General features: G+C 43.1%; 1 protein-coding gene across 4 annotated transcripts in view; it reads right to left on the bottom strand.

Moving 5' to 3' along the window:
• The window catches only part of LOC310669448 (connector enhancer of kinase suppressor of ras 2-like), a 314,320-nt gene that overhangs the window by 122,810 nt on the left and 174,245 nt on the right, over nt 1-17,265 (bottom strand). For all 4 annotated transcript variants that reach the window (XM_083423485.1, XM_083423484.1, XM_083423487.1 and 1 more), the window contains one exon: nt 12,911-12,979. In XM_083423485.1, coding sequence (XP_083279611.1) covers nt 12,911-12,979 — 69 coding nt within the window. The remainder of the gene's footprint in view (nt 1-12,910; nt 12,980-17,265) is intronic.

Below are 17,265 nucleotides of genomic sequence, written 5' to 3'. Positions count from 1 at the left end.
TGTTCGCTGCTGAAACCACGGCTTCCAGCTCTACTGGAATTGGCTCTACTCAGAGCTTCTGACTAGAGACAGCCCCTGCCAAAAGCAAAGCTTTAGATTCAGCATAGACTGTAAGCTCCAATTTCAGTGCAGATATTTGCAGCCACAACCTGAATTCAAGTCAGGGTTGCAAAGGGAAACCAAGACAGCACCTAAAGTGCATTCCTGATTCTTCCTTTGAAGTTAAGTCACCTGACATCATACGATGCCCCAGCAGCCAGACCCATTTTCGCATCCCTATTGTGGTAGAAACAAATAGCTTGATTTCACCTTAAGCCAGCTAGGAAGGTGGAAGTATCTTACCATTTTTTGGCAAGCCATTTGTTTACCTGAACATTAAGGTCCTGTTTCAAGGCCCTACTCTGGGGAGAAGTCCTTTTGGTCATGGCACCTGTTAGCAAACAACCTTCCCGGGGAGGCTCACCTGACACCATCTTTGCAGTCTTTTCAGTGCCAGGTGGAACTATCTGCTCAGCTTGGCCTTTATCATAATGTACTGTATACAGTTTGCATGACTTACAGAAGTTTTAAAATTAATGTTTCATCTTTGGGGACATGGGCGGGTTTTGTTTTTGCTGCATTTTAAGTAGCTTTTGATTTCATGCCTTATTTTGTGTGTGTGTGTGGAGAAAGAGAGAGAGAGAGAGCAAGAGCGGGCTGCCTAGGGAACTTTATGTTCTGGGGTCAAAATGAAATGCTTTGCAGAGACAAATAAACAGACATAGTATTTCTTGGAGGTTAGGTACAGACAAAAATGTATCATCAAACATCATCTCATGTAAGAATCATATAAACAATAAAATATTATTTAATTAAAGCACTGACACAATCAGTACTGAGAGATGGCAGGTATCCTGTGCAATCTTATACATTATCTACTCAAAAGTACATCATATTGTTTTCAATGGAGTGTCCTCCCAGATATAGAGAATTGCAGCCAGAATTCTCTAGTTCTTACTAAGGCAGCTGGACCTGGTCTATAAGCTGACTACAAGGTAGAAAGTGGGAGGGCTCGTATGACTGAACACTTCTCTGTTTTTTAAAGAACAGATGGCAGGGAGAAGCCATATGAAGCTGGAAGGGGGGTTTAACTTCACCCCTGAAGGCACACTTCATTGTCTCTTGAGAAAGATGGATGCCAACACAATCTCAATCATTTAATAATATGAGTTTCACTTGCAGCCCAGGCATAGGTTTATGAGAACGAGCTCCAAGAGACTGTGTGTTTGGAACTAATATCAGTTCATTATTCTGGCTCTCCCTTACAAGGTTTGTTTGTTTATTTATTTCATAAAATTTATACATCACTTGACTGTGAAAACAAATAAACCTTCAAAGCAGTTTACTTACTTTCCTTCGCTAAACCTTTATTAGGCATTACAAATATGAGCCACCATAAAACATTCATATATAAAAATTTAAAATACAGTGGTACCTCAGGTTACATACACTTCAGGTTACAGACTCCACTAACTCAGAAATAGTGCTTCAGGTTAAGAACTTTGCTTCCGGATGAGAACAGAAATCGTGCTCCAGCGGCGCGGCAGCAGCAGGAGGCCCCATTAGCTAAAGTGGTGCTTCAGGCGAAGAACAGTTTCAGTTTAAGAACGGACCTCTGGAACAAATTAAGTACTTAACCCGAGGTACCACTGTTTTTACAAATTAACAGCCATGTAATAATGAGGATTTTCATTGGAAGTTTCTTCCTGCTAAATAATGCCATTCACCACTCAGAGAGATACTATTGATAAAAACTCAGCCACCCTTGCAGTTACTTCCAGGTTAATGTCAGACATATAAAATCTGATATTTTCATTGTGCTGTGATGTTAGACTACCCCAATAAGAGTAATGCATGCGTTTGCGAAGCTGGTTGTACAATGGGCAGTAGAAAGGAATATGTTTTACTGTGTCCGGCACATTCAAAAAACATCTGCAATGTCTCTCATTTCTAGAGATGTTAAAATATCTGCCCTTGACAAAAGCTGAGGGGAAAACGTTTAGTTGGGCTAACATAAAGGTTGGACTGGAATTATTAAATTTGAAATATAAGTGACCCTGTTATCTGTTATATTTAAACCATAAAACTTGGGGGAGCAAATTTTATTTACAGCTGACTCGATGTTTTGTTTTTCAATGTCCCTTAATCTGATTTGAATATTACGATAAATATATTGCTCACTTGAAATATATAAGAGTTCAAAATCAATAACAATAGATCTGATTTTGCTATGTAAATGTTCGAACCCTCTGGATTTATAAGAGTCCTTAAGTCAGAAAACAGACTTGAAGGTTGGCAACAGAAATGGCAACGCAACCAGTATTTTAAAGTGCTAGCCCATACCCAGTGTATACACACCGTCATGTGTACACCTAGTTCAGCACACATCCTCTTCTCCTTGATGAACTTGGGAGCCCCAGGATACGTCTCAAGAAACCTGAGTGTATCTTATCTAAATCACTATTATATGCCTGTATCCATATTGGGATCCCAAAAAGTTGCTGGGACAACACTTTGGCTTGGAAAATATGAATAGCAGCTGGTTACCTTTCTGAAAATAAATTGAGCTACTGCTGAGGAGGTAAACTTTGCCTGTTTTATAGCCCCTGTACAATGGTTTGACCAAAGCAATTGCAATATCAAGAAAAACCTCAAAACCCTGATTTTAAACCTACAAAATTTAAAATACTAAGAGATTAAAACTACTGTACCTCAACTTTCTACGCATCTGGGTAGGCTTGTCTAAGCAGGAGAGTTTTTAGCAGGCACGGAAAAGAGTACAGTGAAGGCACCTGCTTGAAATCAATAGGCAGGGAATTCCAAAGTTCCACACTAAACAATCAAGTTCATACGAATACAGAACAGGTATTACGTGGCACTTACAGTAGTGCCTATTCCACCAATCAGAGTGGGCAAGTAGGCAAACTTGGAATAAGGTTAAGATTTTAAGACCAGTTAAGTCTGAAGGAGTGACTTCCCTAATGAGTGTAGACAGCTAACTCTCTTGTCCCTTACATCCTTACCTATTAGCTGTGTGCTGCTTATAGAAGGGATGTTGGACGGTGCTCTATGCACAAATGCATGCAGCCAAATTCAGGTGGAGCCATGTTGCAGTCAGCTAACTGGGCACTTGGGTCTTGAGAAAAAGCACTCCAGCAGCACAATCCTAATGGGGTCCATTCAGAAGTAAGTCCCATTGAATCCACTGGGGATTACTCCCAGATCAGTGGATTTAGGATTGCAGCCTAATTGAGGATTTGGCAAAGGGGCATGGAAATGCAGAGCAGAAATAGTGCTGTAGCCACAGCTGGAGATCTATGTGTTCTCAAGCTTCCCACATAATCGTGTGGATGGATTTGGTTATGGTTTAGTTATATACCTCTAATTGTGTGGTACAGTTTAGTTATATACCTCTTTTTTAAACCCCAAGCTCCCAATGCATAAATAACATAGATATATACGATGTGTGTTTAGTTCATTGCTGGTTTTAATTTTTAGAACATTTTAATGGTTTGATTTAATTGGGTTTTTTATTAATAATCCTATGATTTTATTTGTCTTATTCTTTTTGTAAATTGCTTTGGGTTTTTCTACAATCAAGCGGTATGTAAATTTCATAAAATAAGAAAGTAAAGAAATAACTTGGCCACAGATACAGATAATGTAATAGGAGCAGGTTATTTTGTGGGACGCGGGTGGCGCTGTGGGTAAAAGCCTCAGCGCCTAGGGCTTGCTGATCGAAAGGTCGGCGGTTCGAATCCCGGCGGCGGGGTGCGCTCCCGTCGTTCGGTCCCAGCGCCTGCCAACCTAGCAGTTTGAAAGCACCCTCGGGGGCAAGTAGATAAATAGGGACCGCTTACTAGCGGGAAGGTAAATGGCGTTTCCGTGTGCGGCTCTGGCTCACTAGAGCAGCGATGTCACGCTGGCCACGTGACCCGGAAGTGTCTCCGGACAGCGCTGGCCCCCGGCCTCTTGAGTGAGATGGGCGCACAACCCATCTCTGTCAAGACTGGCCCGTACGGGCAGGGGTACCTTTACCTTTACTATCACCAGGTTTAATGCTCTGGGAGAAGTAGAACTCTTTCATCTACTTCAGTTCTTCCTGAGAGTGATGAAGTAATCAGGACCAACTTGTGGGCATTTCTTTTTACAAACCATGTTAGCTCTATTACTTTCTGAAACTTGTTCCACGTTCTGCCACCAACCAAAAGCCATACATTTGGATGGAATGAAAACTTGTGAAGCTGCAGAGGCAAAAAGCAGGAAAAGACTGGTAGGCATCACAGCAACAGGGATTCAGGATGGGCAGCTGTGCCCAGATTAAGAACATAAGAATTTAAAGAGCAGCCTAGCTGGATCAGGCCAATGGCTCATCTAATCCAGCAGTGGGCAACCTGATGCCTATGTGAACCCACAAGAAGGACTTCAGTGCAACAGCACTCACCTCTCCGGCAGTTTCCAGCAACTGGTATTCAGAGGCATTGTCCCTCCGGCGGTGGAAGCAGAACATAGTAATCATGGCCATTAGCCATTGATAGCCATAGATTGTTGAATCCTCTTAAAGTTATCAAAGTTTGTGGCTATCACTGCCTCTTGCAGAAGCAAATTCTATAGTGTCAAAAAGTCCTTCTGTTTGCCTGTCCCGAGCCTTCCAATATTCATTGGGTGGCCCCAAGTTTTCTAGTGCTATGAGAGAGGGAGGAAAGCTCATCTCTTGCTCCCTTTCTCAATACCATGCATCATTTTATACACCTCTGACATGTCCTCCCTTCCCCTTATAGACTGTTTTGGAGTGAGGCTTTTCACAATGTTCAAGCAATCCAACCTGCCATGTCTATAGCACCAGGCTTCCCCTCCAGACATCAGTAGACTACTGATAGTTTCAAGCCCTGGCAACACAAAGCACCCTTCCCACCACAACCCTTCACTTCACAATTGGCTGTAGCACTCAAAAGTGGTTATATGTTCAGGGTGTGGGTCACATCAGTTATGGGGGAAATGTGCAGATTTAATGAAGAAGGGTCACCCGAGAGGCAGAATCCAGTGGAAGAAGGCATCATGTTCACCCCTGAAGTTGGCTTCCTAACTACTGGAGTGATCCATGGTGTTGCTCATATTTTGTAAGCCAGGAGAGTTGGGAGCAATGGAAGAGGCAATTCCTATATCAGCGGAAGAGAATTTGAAGAAAAGCAGCAACAACATGGCAGGTCTGAAATCCAGGAAGCCTGCTCTGGAGTCAAGTGGGTGCTGCTAGGCAAAGTAATGGTCAATAGGTAGAAGACCTAAAAACCAGAAAATGGGATGGGCAGAAAGCAAAGGAAGTGTCCAAAAACTTCTGAAAGCAAAGGAAGCAGTGCCAAGGCAAAGCTATTTTAAAAACAAAAACAAAAAAGAGTAACCTGTTTTGACTAGACAAAAAAATAAGACTTCAGGAAATATACAGAACAGACTTGGAATAATCAAGATTAGAACCTGGAACAGATAACCAAGGGTATCTGGGAAAATGTGTACTGCTTGCAAAGCTGGAAGTAGATAAGAGTTTTATTTAAGAGAATTGCAAGTGTTTTGAGAGTGGGTCCACTTCTCATGCAGCACACAGACATTTCTTTTGAAACCATTTTAAAATGTGCAAAACCTGTTTGCCAGAGGCAAATGTGGAGTGAGCAGCCATCCATCTTTCAAATGGCTTCCAGTGTGCTGGCATCCACCACCATCACCTATTGTCTGTCCTCTGCCTATGAAGATTGATGGGCAGCTACATTAGGAAAGGTGCCCACCACAGAACATTTCTATATCTACAAGTACCTGCTGAAAATAGAACTATTAATACTTTAATACATTCCCTACTAGAGCAAATAGCAGCTGGAGGGGGGTGGAGAGAGGGAATTTCCAACTACTGGAGTGGGGGAAGTATTAACCAGGAATGGGGAACCTGTGACTTTCCAAATGTTCTTGGCAACTCCCATCATCCCTGACCATTGACCACGTTGGTTGAAGCTGATGGGAAGTGTAGTCCAATAACATCTGAAGAGCAACAAGTTCCACACTTCCTACATTAATAACTCTCCCCGCCCCCACAGAACTGTAGTCCCAGTCTGAATTGGGGCTTCTAATTGTTGCTTTTTTATAAAAAAATGTAAAGTGATGGGAGATCTAAAGACAGGTGTCAATTGTCTTGATTTGTGTGTCACGATTTACCTCGTTTTAGATCGATTTAAAACTTGCTCCCTCTGGCTGCAGCCTTGGCAGCAAGGAAGGTAGCCCAATTGTGGAGCACTGGAGCTCGGACAGGATGAGGTCAAGGTGCAAGAATGAATAAATACAGTAAGTCAGTATTTAGGATAAAATCGGATCCTGCTGCAATAAAGAGAGCACTTGTGGTCAGCCAATTCAAATAGGATGAAAACGGTCTGACTGCACAACAAATTTCAGTGCCAAACATGGGGAAAGTGATCTGTTAACATCAAAATAGCCAGTTATGAATAGGGATGCCAAGCCTTATGGGGAACAGTTGAGGGAGTTGGGCATAGTTGAAGGAGCCAGGAAAAGAGGAGACTAAGAGAAGATATGATAGTCATCTTCAAATATCTAAAGGGCTGGCACATGGATGATGGAGCAAGTTTGTTTTCTCCTGCTCAAGTTAGAATATTTAATAATAATAATAATAATAATAATAATAGAGATTCCAACTAAACATCAGGAAGAACTTTGGCAGTGGAATGGACTCCCTCAGAAGGTGGTGGTCTCTCCTTCACTGGAGGTTTATAAGCAGAGGTTGGATGGCTATGGATACTTTAGTTGAGATTCCTGCATTGCATGAGAGTGGACATTGCATGAGAGTGGACCCTTTGGATCCCTCCCAACCCTACAATACTGTGATTCTCTGATCTCTGAGAAACTGATTTAAGTATTCCAATTTATGATTAGTGCACCCCCCCACACACAGTTGATTTAATTAGCAAATCTACTTTTGGACTCTTGAAGCTGAAGCTGAACATAAGGCTCTGATATTTCTACAGACAGTTCTTACCTTACTGAAAGTAGCATTTGTGCAACTAATTAGAAATAAGTGTGTTGAGTGGCTCCTTAATTTAAAGGGCAGAACAGTTTAGAGGCTAAATTACGTACGTCTGCTGGGTCACGACAGAAAAGATAAGGTAAGAAACCCCAAATTGGAAATATCAGCTGCAAAGTAGCTTGTATATCAGCACACATGTGGTGTGATTCAAGACTTAAAAAACAAAACAATACACTTTAAGAATGTAAGAAAATCCCACCAGTATCGGAACAAAGGCCTTAGCCCAGTACTCTGTTCTCATTGGCCAACCAGATGCCCTTAGTGAGCCCATAAGCTGGACCTGCATGCAATAGCACTCTTTTCACCTGCAATCCCCAACAACCTGTATTCAGAGGACATAGCCGTTGTGTTACTAGGCTTTACCTCCATGAATCTAATATTTCAAAGCCATGCAAGTGGGTGGCCATCACTGCCTCCTGTGGGAGCTAATTTCACAGTTTAACTGTATGCCATGTAAAATGCACTTTCTTTTATCTGTCCCGAATCTTCCAGCATTCTGCTTGCATGTCCCCAAGCTCTACTGTTATGAGATAGGAAGAAAAGCTTTTTCCCCTTCCACTTTCTTCACACAATGTACACTTTTATCTCTTTCATGCCCCCACATTTTTCTAAATGAAGAAGCCTCTAAATGTTGCCACTTTTCTTGGAAGAGAGTTGCTTCAACCCCTCAATCATTTAACATGTCCTTTTCTGAACCTTTCCAGCTCTGCAGTATCCCTTTTGCCTTAGTTATTTTGGTTTTTGCTTTCTTTCTGGGAATGTTGTATTTCTGTCCCTCCACATTCCTTCTAGCATTGCTTGTATACAGTCCATAGAATATGCACGGGTATATTCTATATAGTCTACGGAATATGACATATGCGTATTCCACACATTACATACAAGCAATGTTAGAAATGTACAGTCAGTTTAGAAAACCAAATTAGGCTTCCAAAAAGTCTGCATGGATTATCTGTATTGCAATGCTTCCAAAAGAGGATTAACTCCCTTTTCATGCAGACATTTCTGCATAGTGGCTGGTCCCTATCTCACTTGTTAGCCCCTGGAGAGAATATGACCATTAGGTTGGGAAGATCTTCCCAACTGGATTCCCCAACATGATGACACCAAAACATGTCCTACAGCCATGTTGTGAGACAACACTATGAGATAGTGGGTTTGTTTTTCAGTGCCCACCCCTAACAACTCATGTGGGGTAGATCAATCAAATAGCTATTAGCCATTATAACCAAATGTGTGCATTTGAACTATTTGATGGGTTGATGGAATTTGTCTGACTGCATCTCCCTGCACAGGATTTTCATGCTGTGTTGGTTTTGCTGCTTCAATCCCATAAATCCGGGGGGAGCACAAGGGTCATAGGAGAGACCACAGGCAGGTGGGGGGGGTGGCAGCTGTGGGCATAGCAGGACATCCATTCACAGTGGCCTCCTCCTTGCAGTCAGGGAAACCCCTGCAGTTGCCCCTCCACCTCCAGGTACTCCACCTTTCCTCCAAGGAGATCCAGGTACTGTGTATGGTTCCCCTGCACCACATCTTACATGTTTGATCCTCACAGCCACCCTTTTAGGTAGGATACGCTGAGAGGCAGTGAAGGGTTGAAGTTGCCAAGTGAGTTTTGTGGCTGAGTGAAGATGTGAAAGTGGCTCTCCCAAGTCTTAGTCACTTTACAGGGAACCAGGCAGAGGGCCTTCTCAGTAGTTGCACCCGTCCTGTGGAACACCCTCCCATCAGATGCCAAACAGATAAACAACTATATGACTTTTGGAAGCCATCTGAAGGCAGCCCTGTTCAGGAAAGTTTTTTTTTTAATGTTTGAGCTCTTATTCTGTTTTGATATTTTGTCAGAACTGCCCAAAGTGGCTGGGGCAACCCAGTCAGATGGGCAGCATATAAATAATAAAATTATTGTTATTATTATTAGCCCAGCACTATAACAACTATACCACTGTGGCTCTCACTAGCAATTTGGGTGTGGATCTTCCTCTTCCCCTAATATGCTCCCAGAATGAGAAGTGGTTGATATGCCGCCATTGGAGCTTAAGTACTTATTTCCCTTCCCACTTGGCGGTATTTTAAAAGGGGGGCAAATCTGTTTTGACTTTTAAAAAAGGCAGGGGAATTCCTTCAATACCTTCAATTCCCCTCTTTTTATTATTTCCCCGTTACTCATTTATGTTTTTACTGAAATGCTGTATATTATGATTTTGTCTTTCTTATTGGTTTGTAGCCTAGAGAAGGGTTTTCCAAACTTGGGTCTCCAGCTTTATTTTTGTTTTTAAAAACAACCTACAATTCCCATCATCCCTGACCACTGGCCCTGCTAGCTAAGGATGATGGAAGTTGTAGACAAAAAACAGCTGGAGACCCAAGTTTGGGAACCCCTGGCTTAGAGCATTAGTCCTCAATTGGTGGTCTGGGATCTAGCACTGGATCACAGCCTGATCTAAGCAGCACCACCGCAAATATATTGATTTTGGTTGATATATGTGAACCACATATGCATTTACTGAAATATAAAGCAGTGTACAAGTATTATTAATGACAGTATGCAAGTATTATTATTAATAACAGTAACAAAGAAATTGATTCCCAAACGTATGTTTTGGTTAAAGATGAGTTGAGGGCTACTAGCCTAGAGAATATTTGTATGAGGTGAGACCCAAATTGAAGCAAGCAAGCAAGCAAACATTTAAGATCCACCTTTCGCCATAGTTCAAGGAATCTTACAAACAAAATTTGCAACATACAACACAATACAATCAGCCCTGTACATACATAGAATCATAGAATCATAGAGTTGGAAGAGACCACAAGGGCCATCGAGTCCAACCCCCTGCCAAGCAGGAAACACCATCAGAGCACTCCTGACATATGGTTGTCAAGCCTCTGCTTAAAGACCTCCAAAGAAGGAGACTCCACCACATTCCTTGGCAGCAAATTCCACTGTCAAACAGCTCTTACTGTCAGGAAGTTCTTCCTAATGTTTAGGTGGAATCTTCTTTCTTGTAGTTTGGATCCATTGCTCCGTGTCCGCTTCTCTGGAGCAGCAGAAAACAACCTTTCTCCCTCCTCTATGTGACATCCTTTTATATATTTGAACATGGCTATCATATCACCCCTTAACCTCCTCTTCTCCTCTTCTAACAAGAAGGTTTCTGTGGATGATCTTAACAATGCCCACATATGGGGGCAGCACACCTCTTTGTAGTAGATGTCATTAAACAACAGAGGTAGCCTTTATGACTTGCTCGTGAGCTTCCAGAAGCAAATGGCTGCTCCTTGTAGGACACAGTTTGCTGGACAGGATGAAACCCTAATCTGATCCAGCAGAGCCACCCTCAGATTCTTAGAAAATTGAACTAGGCTTCCAAATAGCCTGCCTGGGTATCTGTCTTGCAATGCTTCCTAAAGAGGATAGAGTCCCTTTTCATGCATGTTGACAGCACTACGGGTGGAGGAGAAAAATGTTTTAAAGTGGCCTATACATATAATATGGCAGTTCTAACCTGGCTAAGCCTAGCCCACCCTAGACTGCCTCTTATGCAGAGAGCACACTTTACACCCACACTTGCCTGATTCTGTGCGAGCAATGCAAAATTATACACAGAAAAATATATATCATGTGCATTCTGCATATAAAATCATTAACATATACATTAATATGTATGGAAGAGTCAAGCTCTATGCTGTATTATATTTCTGCAAAGTATTAATACATCGTATTAATGGGTAATTTCATATAGTTATATATGTTGCTGTATTTGTTTATGTGCTGGTTAATTAAGGAAACCTGGAGAATATGTGCGCATAATAATGCACTTTTTACAGTATATAATGCTGTACATATTATGTAAGAATTGCTCACATTTTTAGTGAAACTGGTAAAAAATAATAATACCTCACTTCTCATTGAGATCAAGGAACAAGATGAAAATTAGAAAAAATCCCTGCAGATAACAGCAGCACGGAGCTTTTCAGAAAATACCACACCTCTAGTTGGCACTTCTTGTAACATCCAGAGCCAAGTTGAGATCCCATAAGCAGAGCTTATTCAAAACCAAATCTGCCCTGACAAATTCAACTTCAGTTTAGTTTTAGTATGTGCTTATTGTTTGCATTTCTTCAAACATTATTGCTCAACACAGGTGGCTTGTAAAACAAAGATTTTTTAAAAAATCATAGAGCCAATAATCCAAATCACCAAAATAAAAATATATATCTCAGAGTATAAAATAAGTAATAACCAGATTAAAATAGACAATAGCACCAAAGACAACAGCGTGTGCAAACATGACAATCCACCAAAATTTAGCAAGAGGTGAAAATCTTGTTGTTTGGGGAGTTCTAGAAGCAGGGCACCACCACATAAAAGGCCCTGTTCCAGTCACTTCTACAAGTCTTATCTGAAGACAGGGGAATGCAGAGAAGAGACTCCAAAGAAGATCAGTAAACAGTGCAGTCGCAACAACAGTATTATTGAACACCTTTAAACTGCTCAGCATTTTGTAAGCACGGTACAAAAGGGAAGACATTCTCTGCCTGAAGGCTCACAATCTAATGGACATGAAGTAAAAGGGAAAATAACTGGGGAGGGGAAAGGAATGCAAGCACTGGAGCAGCTGGTCCTTTGTTATGCAATGGATGTGGCTTTTTCCATGATGCACTTCTTGGGAGGCAGGGGGTCAGCCTATTTGTGGCCAAGAGTCACATGGCTGGTGGCATAGGCTAGAACATGCCTCCCTTCCAGTAACAGGTGGTTAGAGTAGAGTGTTCTTTCATGAAGGGAGATGGGTGGGGGGAAGCAAGCTTCCTACAGCTGCTCATTCTTGGGACAACAGATTGGACAGGTTAGTCTCCCCCTCGCCATAGGTTGGGGTGTAGCTCCCAATGGCCCTTGGCCCCTTGACACACTCCAGGATGTGCCTCCCTTTGATTCTGTAACCCTAGAGCAACATACCTTGCTCCATAGATATCAGGAAAGCAGAGAGCTGCCTTACACCAGGTGTGACCATGTGTCCATCAAGTGCAGTATTGCCTAGCAATGTAGGTATATAGAAAGTTGCCTTCTGCTGAGCCAGACCTCTGGTCCATCTAGCTCAGGACTGCCTACACAGACTGGCAGCAGCTCCACCATGTTTCAGACAGAGAGTCTTCCCCAGTCCAACCAGTAGTTACCCTACCAATAAGCTATGGCCCCCTTCCCCAATTGGAAAAGACCTTTCACACTGCCTGCTTCCTTGTCACTTTAAATGGAAATGCTGGGGACTGAACCTGGGAACTTCTGCTGCAAAACGCTGAGCTATGGTCCCAAACCTAGGAGGGGTTGCCATTAGTTGGTAATGGCTCGCAGTAAAAGATACTCTTACCTGGCACTTCCTGCTTACATTAAAACATTAAAGGCTTTATCCCCTCCCTCTGCCAAAAGCCTTTGTTCTGAATCAAGCCTGAGTATGCATTCCTTTTGGCAAAAAAGACAAATAAATATATTTCAAACTTTCCCCCAGCAACGTCAGGACAAATTCGCAGCAGAAATTGTGCCTAAGGATAGCAACTCTAAATAAGCATTTGCAATAAGCTGGTGTTGCTAACAAGGGGGGATATTTATACCAGCCTTCACCAACCTAGTGCCCTCCAGGTATTTTGGAGTACAATGCCCACCAGTCCCAGACGGTGCAGTTGGCTGTGACGTTTGGGACTGATGGGAGCTGTCAGAAATATCTGAAAGGTGGTGAACAATGAAGCCAGGTGGAGATGAATAGAGACACTCGGATTAATTGGAAAAGTACTCACCACAGTTTGATGGTTGACTTGGATCACTTCATCCCCTGCATGGATTTTCTTGCACTGGTCTGCTGGAGACTAAAGGCAAGAGAATGGTGGGGGGAAGAGAGAGAAACTTGACAATGGGAAAACCCAGTGGTGGAATTCTTCACACTTTGCAACTGTACTATTACAATTCTAGTCCACGGCATAATTCTGTCTGGCACCAAGATAATATTGATTCATTCTTTACAAAGTGACACTCTTAAGCCCTCTTCAGGCTTTCAAAAGGAATGTGTGAGGACTGGGGAGGGAAGAGTCTATCAGTTTTGGTTCTCTCTGTTTCTCATTTTTCACAATCTTAAACTCAGTTCTCCATGTTTTGCAAAGATTTACAGGTTTTGTTTCATTTTTAAACCCTCATGAAAATTCATCAGCACTTTAATGCACATTTCTCCCAATGAAGGCATTTTTATATGCAGTTTTGACTAATGTACACATTTTGGCAAGCAACTTCCCCTAATATAATGCATTTCCGTATGTTATTTTCAATGTTCTATATGGTTTTATGCAGTTTCCTCATAAATGTGCATTCTTGTAAACATGGTTTGGTTGGAGAACTGTATCATAAAATTTAGATGTAACTGATGACTTCCTCCCTCTCCTACATTTGCATTGCATTTCCTTTGCATTGAAACAAATGGGAATGGAATAATGCAGTGGCAACATAATTTATATGACCTAATTACATAAGTTACATAATTTTGCCACCATGGACAGTGGGACAAATAAAGCCGCTTTTAGCAAAGATGATATGCAGTGGAACAGAAACAGTGGCTGGGGGACACTGTCATAGGACGGAGGCCCTAACGGAGACTTTGTAGGAACACTGGAACATATGAAGCTACTTTCTGCTGAGTCAGGCCGTTGGTAAATCTAGCTCTGTATTGTCTACACTGACTAACAACAGCTCTCAAAGATTCCAAACAGGGTTCTCTCACCCTATCTGCAAATGCCAGGTATTCAACCTAGAACTTTCTACATGCAAGGTAAAAGGTAAAGGTAAAGGACCTCTGACAGTTCAGTCCAGTCACGAACGACTCTGGGGTTGCAGCGCTCATCTCACTTTACTGGCCGAGGGAGATGACGTTTATCCACAGACAGTTTTTCTGCGTCATGTGGCCAGCATGACTAAGCCGCTTCTGGCGAACCAGAGCAGCACACGGAAACGCCGTTTACCTTCCCGCTGGAGTGGTACCTATTTATCTACTTGCACTTTGATGTGCTTTCGAACTGCTAGGTTGGCAGGAGCTGGGACCGAACAACGGGAGCTCACCCCGTTGCGGGGATTTGAACCGCCAACCTTCGGATCGGCAAGCCCAAGAAGTCTGGTGGTTTTGGCCACATCACAAAGTAGATACTTACTAATGAGCTGCAGCTCTTACCCTTCGTGGATATTATGGGGACTGAACCTGGGAACTACTGCATGCAAGTAAGATGCTCTACCACTGAACTGTGGCCCTTTCCCCCTCCTGCATGGATCCAGCCCTGCACCAGAGATGGAATTTTCTAATCAGCCCAAACACATGATACTACAACAGTTCCCACATTCAACTGGCACTTATTAAGCATAGAGAAATCAAGCTAGATAGATGCATGTGTGAAGCAGCTGTCTGCTGTGATGATGCTTGATCCATTATGTCTCATTCCCCATGAATATGTATGAACTCTCCCTTAGATCTCTTCCAACATAAGCTGCAAAGGTTCAGGCCAGGCTTGTTTTTCAAGTTGCCTCTCTCTTCCCTGCCCTCCCCATCTCTTGACTCTGACCCAGCTTTTTCTGGTATCTTTTTCAATTACATCTTGGCTGGGGTCAATTATTCCTTCAAAAGAGAAGCCAAATCAATTGGTTGAAGTACTAGGAATGAAACATCTTTGATGTTGCTTTTATTTCACTGAGCATTTCGAGCAGAAACGAAGTGGCAAGCTGTGGGTGTGTCCCACTTCCTTATGTTTGCTGAACAGCAGCCCCAAAGATGAGGGACATTCGCCACTAAAAGATTTATGGCTTTCATTTGGTCGTCGACTGACAAATTTCTCCTAGTAAAACATTTATAAGCTCTTTAACAAAAGATGCTTCTTCAACTCTGCCACCTTCCCTATTCCTTCTCCTATTTTTCTTTTAATAAAGTAAGTTGCTTTCGGTAGCAAAAACGGCAGTGGAGGTGGGGATTCTGTAATAAGATAGTGTACAATTGATTTTGGCTGGAGTTCACGGCAGATTCCTGGATCTGGAAAATACTGTAAAGTATATCCAAACACCAGAAGGGTATAACTAAAGAAGACACTTAAGGAAAGTGGCAGGATTTTATTGCACTTGTCAGAAACCAGATGCTTGAGCAAGCCAGGGCACAGCTAGCTATAAACAAAAAAGTAAAAATCTGTATTAACCTAAGAACAGCCCTGTTGGATGAGGTCAAAGGCTCATCTAGCTCTGCATCCTGTTCTCACAGTAGCCCAACCACATGTCTATGGGAAGCCCACAAGCAGGAAATGAGGGCAACACTAACCACTAACTACATGTGAGGTAAAGCTAAAGGGACCCCTGACCATTAGGTCCAGTCATGACCGACTCTGGGGTTGCAGCGCTCATCTTGCTTTATTGGCCGAGGGAGTCGGCGTACAGCTTCCAGGTCATGTGGCCAGCATGACTAAGCCGCTTCTGGCGAACCAGAGCAGCGCACAGAAACGCCGTTTACCTTCCCGCCGGCGTGGTACCTATTTATCTACTTGCACTGTGTGCTTTCGAACTGCTAGGTGGGCAGGAGCAGGGACCGAGCAACGGGAGCTCACCCCGTCACGGGGATTCGAACTGCCGACCTTCTGATCAGCAAGTCCTAGACTCTGTGGTTTAACCCACAGCGCTACACGCGTCCCAACTACTTGTAGTTCCCAGCAATTGGCATTCAGAGGCATACTGCCTCTGCTGGTGAAGGTAGAACAAAGCCATGGTGGGCAGCAGTCGTTGACAGCCTTATACTCCATGAGTTCACCTAACCCACTTTAAAGACATCCAAGTTTGTGGCCACCACCTCTTGTTGCGGAGAATATCATAGTTGGAACTATGCGAAGAAGTACTTCTTTTTGTCTGCCTGGGTAAGGCAAGGTTCAAAAGCCCAACCTACTGGCCTGCTCAGAAGGCAACAGGGCCTGCTCAGAAGGCAAAGGCACATGGGAACATAGGAAGTCGCCTGAGGCAGACCTATTGGTTTATCTAGCTCTGTATTGTCAACAGCGAGTGGCAGTATCCGCCAGGGTTTCAGGCAGGGTTCTCCCCAGATCTACCAGGAAGTGTCAACGATTGAACTGGTGGCCTTCTGCATGCAAATTGGATGTTCTGCCACTGAGCTATGATAACCCTTCCATATATAACACTGGGCAACAATTTTTTACTTTTTGAATGTTTTCTAGATTTCTACAACTGATTTAGGGTATTTTTGCACTGCTGAATCAGGAAATGGCATCCGTTTCTCTCCATCAGGTCAGGTTTACTGTAAACTGAATGGTGGGCATTGATAAAGGTAAGTACATGTAAACTGCATGTTGCTTCACCATTTTTCAAACTTCAGGGCTTGAACTTCCGTTTCTTGGAACTCCTGGAATGCTCAGCGGCAGGGAGGTCTCTCTTCAGAGTCCAACAGCAGTCAGCCATCATGACTGCATCCCAGCGACCCTGATGCCTGGTCTCCATCTCTTTCATGTCCTGATGGAATCTCTCCCCCTGCTCGTCACTCATTGAACCCAGGTTCTCAGGAAACCGGTCCATACGTGAAAATAGGTAGTGCATCTTGATGCTCATGTTGCAGCCCAGGTTTCTGAAAGCAGTCAGTATGTTGTTGACAAGTTCTGCGTAGTTTCTGGCCTTATTGTTGCCAAGAAAGTTCTTCACCAGCAGAACAAATGCCTTCCATGCTTCCAGTTCCACTTCGTTCATTGAGTTTCTGAACTCTGGATCTCTGATGAGCTGATGGATCTGAGGACCGTCAAAGATGCCAGCTTTCAACTTCTCCATGGTCAATCCTGGAAAAGCCTGGCACAAGTAAGTGAAGCAGTCACCATCCTTGTTCAGAGCTTTGGTGAACTGCTTGATTAAGCCGAGCTTGATGTGCAGCGGTGGGAAGAGTATTCTGTCTCTGTCCACCAGAGGGTTGTTGATGACGTTCCTTTTTTTGCAAGGCACCAATGCCTCCCACACAGGCCAGTCCTTCTTTGTGTAATGTTGAGCACGGTCCCTACTATCCCACATGCACAGAAAACATGGGTACTTGGTGAAGCCAGACTGTTGTCCCAACAAAAAGGCAACCATCTTCAGGTCAACACAAATA

The sequence above is a fragment of the Podarcis tiliguerta genome (genome assembly GCF_965153285.1).
Source record: "Podarcis tiliguerta genome assembly, chromosome: Z".
Classification (NCBI taxonomy): domain Eukaryota; kingdom Metazoa; phylum Chordata; class Lepidosauria; order Squamata; family Lacertidae; genus Podarcis; species Podarcis tiliguerta.
The sequence above is the reverse complement of the archived record's forward strand: the minus strand, read 5'-3'. Positions and strand labels throughout refer to the sequence as shown.